Source organism: Pygocentrus nattereri, chromosome 6 (genome assembly GCF_015220715.1).
Source record: "Pygocentrus nattereri isolate fPygNat1 chromosome 6, fPygNat1.pri, whole genome shotgun sequence".
In the NCBI taxonomy this organism is placed as follows: domain Eukaryota; kingdom Metazoa; phylum Chordata; class Actinopteri; order Characiformes; family Serrasalmidae; genus Pygocentrus; species Pygocentrus nattereri.
This window is the reverse complement of record NC_051216.1, coordinates 18,578,049-18,592,664: the sequence shown is the minus strand read 5'-3', so window position 1 is coordinate 18,592,664 and position 14,616 is coordinate 18,578,049. Positions and strand designations below refer to the sequence as shown.

Below are 14,616 nucleotides of genomic sequence, written 5' to 3'. Positions count from 1 at the left end.
AACGGGAACTTTCACACTGCTTGTTTTTGGGTTGGTGTCAGGAAAGAGGAGTGGGAAAGGGTGTTTGTGACATATTGCATATTCAGATCTCTGATGGTATGAAGTGTTTTTTTTTTTTTTGTTTTTTTTTCCTTAGCTGTTTTTATTTAAGAGCAATATATGATAATAATGTATGGTGGTATTCTTAATGTATGTGTATAATTTTCCTTGTTCTATTTCAGGTCAGTACCCAGAACATGAAGATGGGGGGTCTTCCTCGGACTACCCCACCCACACAGAAACCTCCTAGTCCTCCCATGCCTGGAAAGGGAACCATAGGGTAAGTGCAGAAGAGGCTCAGCTATTCTGTGCTGCAAGGTCACAACCCAACACCAGAGGAGCATGACCCACTAATAGCATTTATAGTTTTTCTGGTAGTGTGGATGTTCTCAGAGAATATATTTGTTTTATAGGCATTAGTATTTTTCAGTCCTTCTCAGAAATCCAATGGCAGTGTTCATAATTCATAGCAGGGTTTTAAGAGAAATGCCAGAATAGATAGGGGCTTTCAGATGTGCCTCCACCCCCATTATGTTTAAATCTGGGTCATACATGTGCACACATGCAGATATAGACACTCTGTAAAGATAATGCTCTAGGGCACATGTTTGGGTCATGACACTTTCCTCTTCCTAAATTCTTTGTCTGCTCTGTGGGTGACTTTTGCTATTTACACTGATGAAGCTGCTTGTTTACGGTCAGAAAATAAACATATTTAAGTGAGGAATGGCCTCTAAAATTGCACAAATTATGCAATCAGTTTTGTGCAATACTGCAGCATCCCCTCCCTATTCCTTGTCAGCTTTAGGTTATATTATGCTGCACTGAGGTTTTACTAGTCTTGTCTGAGCTCAGAAGAAAAGAAATGTATTTGCACCTCCTCCAGATTCCTGTGAGTCATTGTCTCCAGCTTCTGGCCTCTCTCAGCTTCCGTGCTGCCCCTCTTTGGCCTGCTCACTGCAGGCTGCCTCATGTGCAGCTGATAGGCCAGATTGGACAGTCATGCCTCTGTGGCTATTAGCCACAGTCTGCTGTCCATATCTGCACATGTGAACTCCTTCTGTCATAGTTTTTTCTGTTGTATTCCACTAGTACACTGCTGTGGTGTTTCTATGTATAAATACATAAATTCTTTGCTGTAGTAGTGGATAAGGTGTATGTATGTGTATCTGTTTGTCATTGTCAGCATGTTGATAGCTGGGTGATGTTTTGATGTTTGTATTATGTCTGTTAATGTGCATCTGTTGTGGTTTTCAAACTGAACAGTGTTAACAATGTGTTGATATTGATCTTGCCTGAGAGGCAATGTTCATCTACTATGAAATCTTGGTTTGGTTTTTGTTTTGACGCACTGTTCTGAGTGAGGGTTGAGAGTGAAACAAAGAGGTGAACTTCTTGGCTCTTAATCTTAGAGGATTTTAGAGATGGATGGCTTTTGGTTTGTGGCAACGCTTCAGTGTATACTGAATTCTACACAGTTTGTTTACACAAATCTTTTTTGGGGGTTATTTGCAAACTACATATATAAATCATGTGCAGTTTGTGAATAATGTGACATTGGTTTAACTGAACTGTGGAAATATTTCAGCTCCCTTCAGATTTCCAATATAGCAGGGATTATGGGGTGTCCTGTCCTTTGGGATGGTTTATTTCTGGGTAGTATGCAGACAAAAAAGGAGGTTTTCAAGTGATAAGCATTTTTTTTCCTGAAACATTTTAAGTTGTTTTATGAACTTATGAAGTCTAGTGGTAACTCTGGAAGTATAAACTTTTCCTTATGATTGTTGTATTCACAGCTGGAAAAGGCCTTCAAAGTCCTATCCCAGCCTTTAAAAGACAAAGTGATACTTATTGGATATGTGGACAAGACTTAAAGACCAATTCTATACTTTTGCTTCAAGTTCAACTTATTTGTTTTTTTCTTTTATCATATAGGTAGGTCATGTGTTTTTCCAACTAAGGAAAAATGAACTGCTTTGATTTACAGTTATATGTCCTGCAATTTCATAATGATATTTCTTCTACTTTTTAATGCAGTGGATGTTTAATTTGTTTTATTGTATAACAAAATTAGCCATTGTAATACCAAGCTCAACGATAATACAAGGCCTAAACATCTCAAAGGCTTTGGAACATCTCTAGAAAAGCTTCAGCCTTTTCCTTTCAAATTTGTCCAAAATTGTTCAATTGTCCTACCCCCTGCTCCTGACAGGAGGCACTCCCCCTATAGGACACTGGAGCCAGTGCGTCCCCCTGTGGTTCCTAATGACTATGTCCCCAGCCCGACACGCAACATGGCGCCTGTGCAGCAGCAGAGCCCTGTACGCACAGCGTCAGTTAACCAGAGGAACCGCACATACAGGTACCCGTACCCGTCTGCCTCATGCCCATGTGCCAACTTGTCCGCCGGCCAGGGCAAAAGCCCATCTCTTTCTGTTCTGTCTCTATTTCTGTGCTTACTATCTCTCTGCTTTCCACTACCTTGAATGAAACTTGGTTCCGAGTTGGTTTTATAGGTGGTTAATAGGATACATGACAGCTTTTACCGTAAGCATTGCAAACAGATCAAACTATCACTTCCTTTACACAAGCCAGAATTACCTCTAAAGTCTCTTAAACTGTAATAAAATTACTTTACTTACTGCTTCCTAGAAAAAAATGCAGTACAGTTGAGTTATTGGTACAAACATACCAGCTGGATAATACAGGGGAAAATCTATTAGTCCTTTCCATTCTTTATTTAGAAAGAAACCATAAACACCGTTTAAACAAAACATAGATAGTTATGGAAGAATTTAGCTAATGCTATTTGAAAAACGATAAACTAGTCAGTAGAAACAGTCAAAATTCATCTGCCTCACAACAAAATTTAGAATGAATCAAATAAGCTTACGCAGTTGTTAAGCTATGAAAATAGAGTATGACCTGCATAAGTGAGGTTGGGACACTCTTAGCACGCAATGTGATTTTGACAGGTTCCTTACAGAGTTTTTGGCATAGGAGAGTTATTGCCTGCGCCCACACTTACTCTGCTCTGATCATATTCACAATTTACATACAAGGACAGGCTAAAACTTTTGCATTACAGTACTTCATAAGAGGAAAAAGAAATTACATTACACAATGCTTTATACCATGTTACCCCAGACAAAGTCTATGACCATGAGGTAAACTGACTTGTCAGTCCTGGAGAGGGAATCCTAATACTTTAAGGAGGGTGCGTGGATTCAGCAAGGTGTCTCATCACTACCATTCTCTCCGTCTGAAGACTTTGGGGACTGTGAAACAAGAGATACTTCCTCCTACGCTCCACTAGCCTCCCTCCCTTTCTTCTTTTGAAGCCTGAGACTTCTCCACTGCGTCTGAGTTTACGTAACTGTGCTCCGCTAGTTCTGTCTCGCCGTGCGCCATCTGCAGTGATGCCCTCAATACGCTCCTGAAAGAGGCTGCAGAAAATGAACATGGATAAAGACACATTTGCTTGCAAACACTCACATGTGTACACACATCCACAGAGACATACAAGCACTAGCACACGTTTTTTATGGAGGACGAAACCTCTGTCTCACCTGTACTGTTCCACCCACATGGTCTGGATGGTTGCCTCTTCATGTCACTTAGCATTTTGAATCAGAAAAAGAGCAGCAGGCGCCATTTCTCTCCTTCTTGCTCCCTTCTGCCTGCGAGTTGGAAATGTCACAGAACATCTTGTGTGGAAATATTAAGCAGCTGAGTAAGCTTCGGCACTTGAAGGTCTGTGAATCGTACATGAAATGCAGGAATTCTGTGCATAAAATGTAGAAATTACATATATAGTCGTGATGACCGCTCCACAACATTATTTCCTGACAAGTCAAATAAAAGGTAACCTTTTAGAAATACAATATAAATATTCAGTCTTTGTAAATCACATGCAAAAAAATTTGTAAGGCCTATTTTCGATATTGATGTTAAGCTTGGCCTAAATCTAAAGATTCTCCCATCTAGCATTATGGTTCAAGAAACCTTAGGCTGTATAAAGCCTTTTATAAAGCTGGTGTTAGTAAACAGCAGTAGAATGTGAGCTGCATAGCTGGTGTGCTAGATTTGAAAAGGTCGTTGCAGCATCCTTCCCATGCTCTTTCACCTCATCTCTCTCTTCAGTTGTGTAACACTTCCATTTAATCTTTTTTCCCTAACTGCTTCAGCTTTGTAGGTCAGTCTGGTGTTGCTGCTCTCTTTCTCTCATTAGTTTCCCTTCTTTTACATTTTCAAGGTTCTCTGTCTTGCTTTAGTAAGATAAACCTCACTGTTTTGCAGCTTCATCGTCTTCTATAGAATTGTGTATGTTCTCTCTCTCTGTCTCTCTCTCTCTGTCTCTCTCTCTCTGTCTCTCTCTCTCTGTCTCTCTCTCTCTCTCTCTCTCTCTCTCTCTACCAGCACATTTTCTTGGCAGTCTGTGCTCTACATTTTAGATTTTTTTGTGTCTGGTACAGAATGACTATCTTGGCTGCCATGTAAAAAGATAAACTGGACTGATGAGCTTTTAGTTTTTCTGAATTTAACAACAGAATGTAGTTAAAAATATGTAATTTACTAGCAAGCCAATGTTTTTTTTGCTTAAAGCTGGCCTATATGAAAAGTCCCCATTATGAGCACAGACTCTGTCATTTAAATGTGTGTTTGATACCAGGCACATATGCTTAAGAACTTGTACTGCTGCTTCTCAGTTCATTTCAGGCATTCCCTCTCTGTCATACTGTATATTGACTCTCATGATATTTATTCCAAAGAGATGTAATTGATGGAAGATGGTTTTCAGTGGTGTCTGGAGAACTTGCATAATGTCCAATGTCTTGTGATAGCTGTTCTGAAGCTTACAAGGCATTTTGTAACTTTGTTTGTGTGTATATACATCATTGTGTAATTGTGTTTGTCTGTGAATCCAGTGGAAAGTATGCATGTTTCTGTTGTGTTTTGGAGAGGGGTATGTACAATACAGTGTAAAAGTCAGGGAATACCCTTCGTTTATTTCATTTCTACTCAAAATGGCCATTAAGTTATTCATTTTCAGATTCAGGAAAAAAGCACAAAACATATACAGTTCTGTGAAAAATATTTGCCCCTTCCCGGTTTCTTCTGTTTTCTGAAACCTAAGAAAAAAGGTTACAAAGCCATTGAACCACAGAGAGAGCCATTATCCACAAATGTAGAAAACCTGGAGCAGTGGTCAACCTTCCCAGGAGTGGCCGGCCTACCAAAAATTTCACCACTGACTCATCCACGAGTTCAAAAAAGAAGACAAAGAACTGCAAGCCTCACTTACCTCAGTTAAGGTCATTGTACATGAGTACACCATAAAAATAAAAAACACTGGGCAAAAATGGCATCCATGGGAGAGTTGCAAGGTGCAAACCACTGCTAACCAAAAAGAACACAAAGGCTCATCTCGTATTTGCTAGAAAACATCTAGATGATCCCAAGACTTTTGGGATAATATTCTGTGGACTGATGAGTCAAAGGTGGAACATTTTTGATGACATGGGTCCCATTACATCTGGTGTAAAGCTAACAGTGCATTCCACTTTAGGAACATCATAGTAACAGTGAAATAGGATGGTGGTAGTGTGATTGGTCTGGGGCTGCTTTGCTTCTACAGGACATGGACAAATTGTCATAATTCATGGGACCATAAATTCTCCACTCTATCATAAAATCCTGAGGGAGAATGTCTGCTGGTCAGTTTGTTACCTAAAGCTCAAACTCAGTTGGGTTATGAAGCAGAACAGTGATCCAGAGCACACAATCATGTCCAACTCGAAATGGCTCAAAAGATACAAAATTAAGGTCTCGGAGTGGCTTAGTCAAAGTCCTGGATTGAATCCCATTGAAATGTGTGTTAAGACCCTAAACAAGCAGTTTGTGCTTGAAAACCCTCCAGTGTAGCTGAATTACAACAATTATGCAATTATGATATAGGGTTTGAATATATCTTTATTTTCAGTAAATGATCATTTAAAAGCTGCATTTTGCGTTTACTCGTGTTGTCTTTATCTTATATCAAAATTAGTCGGATGATATGAAACATTTAAATGTAACAAGATGGTAAAAATAGAAGAAATTGGGTAGGGGCAAATACTTTTTCACAGCACTGTATTTAGCAGAGTTATGCAGGGGCCTCAAATATAAGATAAAGTTACAGTAGTTAATGTTTCCATCTTTTGCCTTTATTGCAGCTTTCATTCTTTTTGGGAGACCTGTTTTCAGTTTTTCAAAGAAATCTGCACTTCCACTCTTCCATAGTTCAGTTTTAGAAGTTGGTTGCATTTTTTGCAAATGAAGGGTTGCCTCTGACATTTGCGCAGTATTGTATGTGTATAATCTCTGTGTTTTATGCAGTGGGAGCAGTGGCGGGAGTCACCCCAGCAGTCGCAGCAGCAGTCGAGAAAACAGTGGGAGTGGCAGTGTGGGTGTGCCTATTGCTGTGCCAACACCCTCCCCGCCTAGTGCGTTTCCAGGTAATGGCTTTGTTGTCCTCTTCATCATTATCTTCATTTTTACTATGACAAACTAGCTGCCTGAATGTACTCTGACTACTTCATGCCCAGTGAGCTGTAGTTCCATTGTTATACAAGTGTTGGACAAATTAACAGAAATTTATTTGTAATGAAATACTCAGATTCTTTGGCCATTTTATCAGGTACAGCTACCATATAGGTGCACTTTGTAGGCTTACAGTAACTGACTGTAGCCCATCTGTTGCTGAATGGTTGTTTACCTTTAATCAAGTGTTCAGTTTCTGACTAAAGGTCCAGCAGTAATACTAAGGAGAGTAAAAGTATATAAGGTATGGTGCTAGTAATACCCTCATACCAGCACCATGCACAAACCTGCCACTACTGTGTTGGTGTCACTGTTGTGCTCAGAATGGCTCACCACCAAATAATCTGGTTTTAGGGTCGTTCATTTCCACTCATGACTGGGGTAGAGGGAAGTAAAAGTATTCCGCAGCAGATGGACATGGGTAACTGTAAACCTGCAGTATGCATGTATGTTGTAGGTGTACCTGATAAAATGACCAGTGAGTATGTGGTACTTGTATTATTTTGTACACCCCCTGTACCCAAGGGTACTAATTGACGATGAGCAAACAAGCACACAAAAATAACAGACATTACAAGAAACAAGAAACATATTCCATATTGGTTTTAAAGGGGAATTCCTCTTCCGCTAAATTTCTGCATAGCTAAATCATTCTGTTCAGTGTGAAATCGGTAATCGTAGAGAAACTGTCCAACAGTGGTGGTGATGGGACCATGAGTCAGGTAGACAGTTCAGATATTTTATTTACTATCCCAAACACGCGAACCTGCATGTGTCTTTTGAGTTTTTATTTCCAGTGTTGATAATGGCATAATAGTGGTTAACCAAAAAGAAAAAGTAATTTTTGGGGGATTCTGCATGTACCTCTCAAGAAAGAAAGAAAAAGAAAGAAAGCTTTATCTCAAACCTGTCATACCGCAATGTCTCACACACCATGCAACGTATTTATCCATTCAGAGTGATAACTTGAAATGGTATTGTTAGAGGCATTAAACTCTTCAGATGTCTGGTCCCTGTTGTCACCTCTGTGAACAATTCTGAATTGGTGAAATGAAGCATTTCTGACGTATTTACATCTGAACGGTTTAATTATGTAATTTTTTATGGGAATGTTTTGGAAGTGTTTTTAACGAATAACACAGGTGACTTTTGTGTTTTTTTTTTTTTTTTTTTTTTTTTTTGTCCTGTGTATTGGTAAATATATTTGCAACAGCTTCAGCTTCCATCTGCAAAATTAATGGACAGTCATTTTTGAATTTTGCCCTTGAATTTTGAAATTAATGAATTGTCTGTACAAGAAATTACTTTACTTGCAGGTGCTAAATAATGCTTATTTATTGAGAGCTGTTGTGGGCTGCTTTGTTCTGCATGCTTGTGATCTTCTGGGTTTGTATAACAGGATTTAGAGCAGGTAAAAATGCCTTCATAAAGCAGTTGTTAACAGTTTTCTGCCTCCTTCGTAATCTCCCTGTAACCAAAAGACACAGACTTTTATCTTTTGGTTTCCTCATTTCTCCTTACCTTTATTCTCCGTCCTTTCTTTAACTCCAAAGCCTCTGCAGCTGGTGCCACCAGCAGCCCTTCTGCCCCACCTAACTCCACCCAGCTGTCTGTCACATGCTCTAATTCTGCCCCCACCCAGTCCTTAACCAACCCCACTGCAGCCCCTGAGCCTTCCCTCACTCTTTCTGCCACGGCTGAGGCCACGCTGAGCCCAGCCGAACCCCCTCCCTCCTCTCAACCCCATAATCCTGCTGCAGCCGCTGCCACTTCCTCCACCACCACCCCTGCGCCAGGTGAGTGTGCCCCCACCCAGCCCGCCAAACCGCACCTTCTCACCACATTGTGCTATCATTCCCCATCTTCTCTGATTTCGCCGTCAAGAATGACATGCAGATCACGCGCTGTGTCCTGCTTTCATAGTCTAGTGTGTACCACTCTCAGACCCTTCTGATCCTTGTTATGTCTCATTCTCCTTTTGCTCAAAACTATAATGCGTTCCAAAGATGCTATTCTGTCCATGGACATGACACTCGCAGCTTTCATAGGGACTTTTTTTATGCTCTGCATTTTACTTGGCTCTCTGGTAGTACACCAGAAACTCATCATCTTATTTAGTAATGACTTTGACCACAGTACACTTGTCTGTCACTTTGCCAAGCAAGTACCAGGAGTCCTACTGAGAAAACCATCGACCAAATCAAATGAATCTGCCTACTCATCACAGTGTGAAAGTATCCAATTAACTGTGACCTCCCATGTTGTGTTAATCTCTGTTTCTGTTCCACCCTGACGCCCCGCATGAGCTGCGAATGTCATCCTTTTCCTCACGTCCCTTCAAGAAATGGCTTGCTCACAGGGCTTGTAAAACTGGGCTTACTGAGAGTCAGGAGTGAAGCTTGCTTTTTCAGTTAATGGATGCATTCAAGAAAGTCTGCGTTAGGTGCAAGCTACAGAAATTGGATAAAGCCTACAGTCTGAGGTACAACTGAAAAATAAATAAATAAATAATGTAATGATGTTCAAATCATTTAAACCCTTGATTTATTTTTTAATTGAAAATAATGCAAATATATCAAATGTTGAAACTAAGACATTTTTATTGAATTTGATGCCAGAAACATGTTTCAAAAAAGTTGGGACGAGGGCATGTTTCATCACCTCTTCTTTTAACAACACTGTAAGCGTTTGGCTTCTAAGGAGACCAGTTGCTGTAGGTTGATAGACTGTTGTCTGAATGACGGACTGCTCCATGAATGCTCTGTGAACCTGTACATGTTTTTTAGCACTAATGGTGCCTTTACAGATGTGCACTAATGCACCCCCATACATGCTGGCTTTTGAACTGTGTGCTGATAACAAGCAGGATGGTCCCTCTCCGGAGGACACAGTGTCCATGATTTCTAAAAAGAATTAAATATGTCAGACCACATGACACTTTTTCACTGTGTTTCTGAACCCATCCAGTGATTTCCTCTACAGAATCGCTTCTGTTTTTAATGCAGTGCCACCTGCGGGCCAAAAGATCACTGCCAGCCAGTACTGTTTTTTTGCCTTATACCTTGCGTACAGAGATTGCTCAGAATTCTCTGAATCTTTTAATGATATTATGTACTGGAGATGATGAAATCCCCAAGTTCTTTGCAATCTTATGTTGAGAACATTATTCTTGAGTTGTTGCACTATTTGCCTGCACAGTCATTTACAGAGTGGTGATACTTCTCCATCTTTACTTTCAAAAAGGATTCCATAAAGCACCTAAAAGGGCTCTTCTATTGTTATTATGTCAAGCTTGTAACAATATAAGAACCCTTTTTAGTTTTATATAGAACCATTTTTTAAAAGATTCTATATAGAATCTAATGCAACACATTCTCTGTCAGTTTGTAGAACCCTTCATGATGCAAAGAAACCTTTATTCATGTTGAGGGTTCTTTGAGTGTTCATGGTTCTATATTGAACCATTTTCTTTTCTGGTTTATTAGTTCTTTTAAACTGTTGCATACACAGTTTGGTGTTTTTGATCGCTTATGCTTGGTCAGTGTCCAATCATAAATCTGCTGCACTCTTTCTGTATGTGTAAAATTAAATGCTATGTGGCTAAAGCCTCTTTTTGTAAGGTTATGATTCCATGGATACCAACTGATTAGCTTACTAGTTTTTGTCTCAACTAGTTTTTGTCAAGAGCTGTCAATGTAAAATAGGCAGAAGTTTCAATAAATTTGCAGAAGTTTGTAGACAGCTGACCACTCAATGTTTCTTCTGAAATCAAGGGTTTTAAAAGGAAGTAGCCCCAGCACCCCCTGCCCCAGCCTGAGTGGCCACTTACCTTTTTTGCATTCTTTTTCTCCTTTTAACAAACCTGGTTGGATGGAACTAAGCAGACCAGTCAGATTTTGTCAGAACCACAGTAGCTAATGTGACTCTGGTGGTCCTCCTTGCTCCACCTGGCATTATAGATGCCTTATTAGCAAACGTTTACTAATATCACTCTATGAAATACAAACTTAAAATAAGGTGTTGCATGAACTGACATTACACCAAAGGACTATCACTATACAGCAGCTAATCAGTACCTAAAGAAATGTAGACTGTAATATTGTATTGTAAAGACTGTAAAATAGTAATATTTCCTTTCTTAAAGCAAGATCTGAGTGTTTTTTGTACAGAAATTTGCTAATTATTAGTTGCAGGTACAATGCATATATGATCAACATGCTTCTATTATTCTGGCCATAAATTCTTAATTTTGGCCACAAGATTAATTGGCTTGGTAACCCAAGTGCAATGTTTTAATATTTCTCCACCCCTGTTCACAGATAATATCACTATATTCCTGTGGCTTTTCAGCAAGGGGTGCGGGGCACTTGTAGCACCCACTGAAGCTCTGAGATTATGAGTCATGAATCTGAAGCTGTGGAAGATCATAGAAGGCTGTAGAATAGAATGTCTGACTGAGTCCAGTCCACTTAACATGAGGTTTCTTCTGCTCATTAAAGCACTTGTCTGTCTGTTTCATCAACGTTCACATATTATTTTGTGACCATAGGCACTTCACCTTGTTGCATGATGATACTGCATGCATTGTGTTTAACAGACAGGTCTGCTGGATGCATGGGTCATGTGATAATGGGTGTGAATTCCATTTGCCCAACATTGCAGGCAGTTATAACACTCCTCATTGCACTGCTTCTTTTTTATCTAAAGGACTCCAGAAATGGTAAGGTCTTCCAAGTTATGGTGCAGGAAATCCTCAAATACCACTGTCATCAACATTAATTTGTTCATTTGAAAAGTATCAGTTTAATAAGAGTTTCAAGCCAATTATAATTTAGATTTTACCATCAACACTCATTGTAATTTCACCTATATGGGGCATCTCTGTTGTCTCACTCTTGCTCTTTATGTTGTTGGCACAGGAATCATCCCTCAGTTCTACAGCATGAACAGGCCTGTGCCCAGACAGATCACCCCTACAGTCGGAGGCTCTCTTCCCTACCGCCGACCACCTTCTGTCACTGGCCAACCTACCATGCCTCCCAGCCAGCAGAATGGAGGACCCTACTACAACCAGGGCCAAGGTAACCATCACTGATTATATGCCTCGGGCAGGAGGGTTTTTATTTTTTATTTTTCCCAAACAGCTACATTTCATTTCAGAGGGTAAAGAAATAGCTTCCCCCTTACTCCAAATGTAGTGATTAGCAAAGTCATGTTTGGTGCCTGACGTTGGCTTCTATCATTTTATACTAGAGCTTTAGGGTTAATGTAGCCAACGAGCAATGAAATTTATCATTTTAGTTTATCAATTCCATTATCATTTATGTCCTCACACACTTGTCTCAGCTTGTGTAGAATTGTCCAGTAATCTTAGACTTGCTTCTGATGTATCTGAAACTGTATGACATAGTCTTATATATAAAAATAAGCAACAGAATTGAAGCTTTCTATTCTTATAGAAAATAGTGTCAGAAGCCACAAAAGCTAGTCCATGTGAGACTGCTTAACAGCTTGCAAAGCGCACTTTGTGATGTGTTTGATAATTTAAGTGTGCACTTTACGCAGTGCTAATTCTAGGCCATAAGTTGCCATTATCTGTTAGTTGCATTAGCCTCATACCTCCAGTAAATAAAGTGCAGAAGCTGACTTCAGACTGTCTTGGCTGATAGACTATATTTGATGGTAATGAGACAATTGTGTTGCTGAATGGTTGTTTAATACATGAGGTATATGAATGGAAGTAGGTTTTAGAATGTAGCTGTAGACCTGTGGTTCGTGTAGGTGTATACTTTAGACCTCTAGTTACTGTGCTAATTGGGATCACTCTCTGGGCTACAGCAGCTTGCATAGTTAAACTCTCATTTTCTCATTTACATGTTTGTCTGCACACTACACTAACTGCTCTTTCTTTCCCCTGTCTCTTCCTTTGACCTTTACCTATCCTTCATCCACTTTGGGTTATTACCCAACACATTCTGTCCCTTTGGTCCTTTTCACATGACTGCTGTGCCTCCACTCCTCTGTCTCCTTCTTTCTGTCTCTCTGCACCCTGTGTGCTGTGCTGCAGCAGCCTCAGTGGCGCCCCCTCCCCCCTCCATCCTACAGATCACTCCCCAGCTTCCTCTGACGGGCTTCGTGGCTCGGGTTCAAGAGACCAGTAAGTGGCTTTGAGCTTCACCCCTCTGCAGAGCCTTTTCACTTTTCACGCTCACCCACAGTGCAGCTTGCATCTGCTGGCTGTTTCCAAGATCCTTTATTAGCAGCCAAAGCCTTTAGTGAAACGGAGAAAATGTAATTTTTTTTTGGCTTACAGCTATGAAGAATTTCAGTGCACTGCACTTGATAGTGCTGACTTCTCTTATTGTGGGGATACTTTCTTTGTGTGTTTGTGTGTACATGTGTGCGTTCATTAGAGAGCAAGTGTATGAATGTGTCCAGAATAAAAGTGCTTTGCTTTCAGTGAATCATACAGACATTTCCTGTCCTCAGTGATACCTCCTGCATGAAAAGCCTGCATGCTGTTCTATTTTATAAGACTTTATGCCTTCACTTTGGCACTTGTGGTTCATAGTTCTTCTCCATGGCAGTTTCAGATGCTCCTCCCCCTCCACCCCCCACAGAGGAGAATGTGTTTGAGGAGGCACAGCCCCCTGCACCACCCCCAGAGGATTATGAAGAAGAATCGGCCGTGGTGGAGTACAGTGATCCCTATGCTGAGGAGGACCCACCTTGGGCACCGCGTACTTACCTGGAGAAAGGTACTTAATTTGAATTCTTTACATTTTATACTTACAATGAAAAGTATGCTAATACAGATGCACTATACAGATTTGTCGAGTGGACAGCTGGTCTGTCATTAGCCCATAGATGTAACGTAAGTTAGCATGCTATGTGCAAAGAACACATCATGGTTAAAACTAAACATTTTCTCTTGCAAGGAAAGAACAGTTCCCTTAGCTACACTTTTCAGTGCTTCTTTAGTAAAAATGGTTCTACATAGAATCATGGACACTCAAATAAACCTTTGCATGATTAATGAGTTCTTTGCATTGCAAAAGCATTCTTCAGATTGTTGGAAAATGTGTTGTATATGGTTCTTTATAGAACCTTTTTGAAAAGGGTTCTATATGGCATCAAAAATGGTTATTCTATTTTTACGATGTCAAGCTTCCAGTAGAACAACTCTTTTTGGTGCTATAGAACATTGTTGAAGAGTGTTATATATATATATATAGAACCATCTACAGCACCTTCTCCATCAATGTGAAGAACACTTTCACATTGCAAAGAAACCTTTAATCACTCCAAGGGTTATTCAGGTGTTCGCGGTTCTATATAGAACCATTTTCTGTACTAAAGAACCCTTAAATAACCATAGTTTTTAAGTGTATAAAGATAGCATGCTAGCAGTTTGTTTTGCCTGTGGTATTGATTGTACTCGTGTTAAAATAGAACTTGGTTGACAGTTTTTTTTTTAATTTAATTTAAGAGTCCACCACTGTCCAGCAGCAAAAATCTAGGAAGTTGTCACTTAGATGTGTATTTTCATTATGAGAATCATCTGAGCCAACAAACACAATTCAACTCAATTCTCCTCTAATGCACAGAGATACATATTTAAATGTGTTCTTTGTATGGACCATGGAATGTAGTGTAGATGCAGCTAGGCATAAGTGAGTTTATGAAGTAAATGGCCTGAAACCATACCTATGAACCATTAATCATACTCATTAATTCATACTATGTAAGAACCTGGTTTTGTTTGAACCTACGGCTGAAAGCTATACTATGTCAGTTATGACTGTGTGATCAAATGCTTATACATAGACAAAATGACTGGACTATGTAAGGATTGGCTACTGAAAGTTTAGTATTCTCAAGTTCTAAGGTGATGTTTGCACTCATTACTGTCCCAGAAACAAACAGGAACGCCACAACCAGGACTAGCTTTGGCAAAAGTCATTGCCCTCCATTACATCCTTCTCTATGATTTTG

The 14,616-nt window shown here is 39.8% G+C and overlaps 1 protein-coding gene across 9 annotated transcripts in view; it reads left to right on the top strand.

Annotated features, from left to right (window-relative positions):
• The window catches only part of abi2a (abl-interactor 2a), a 38,550-nt gene that overhangs the window by 21,388 nt on the left and 2,546 nt on the right, over window positions 1-14,616 (top strand). For 2 of the 9 annotated variants that reach the window (XM_017691719.2, XM_017691721.2), the window contains 7 exons: window positions 222-319; window positions 2,252-2,401; window positions 6,418-6,536; window positions 8,175-8,417; window positions 11,541-11,702; window positions 12,689-12,778; window positions 13,209-13,379. In XM_017691719.2, the coding sequence (XP_017547208.1) occupies window positions 222-319; window positions 2,252-2,401; window positions 6,418-6,536; window positions 8,175-8,417; window positions 11,541-11,702; window positions 12,689-12,778; window positions 13,209-13,379 (1,033 nt within the window). The remainder of the gene's footprint in view (window positions 1-221; window positions 320-2,251; window positions 2,402-6,417; window positions 6,537-8,174; window positions 8,418-11,540; window positions 11,703-12,688; window positions 12,779-13,208; window positions 13,380-14,616) is intronic. The other 7 variants (XM_017691724.2, XM_017691725.2, XM_017691726.2 and 4 more) reach the window with 5 other exon arrangements.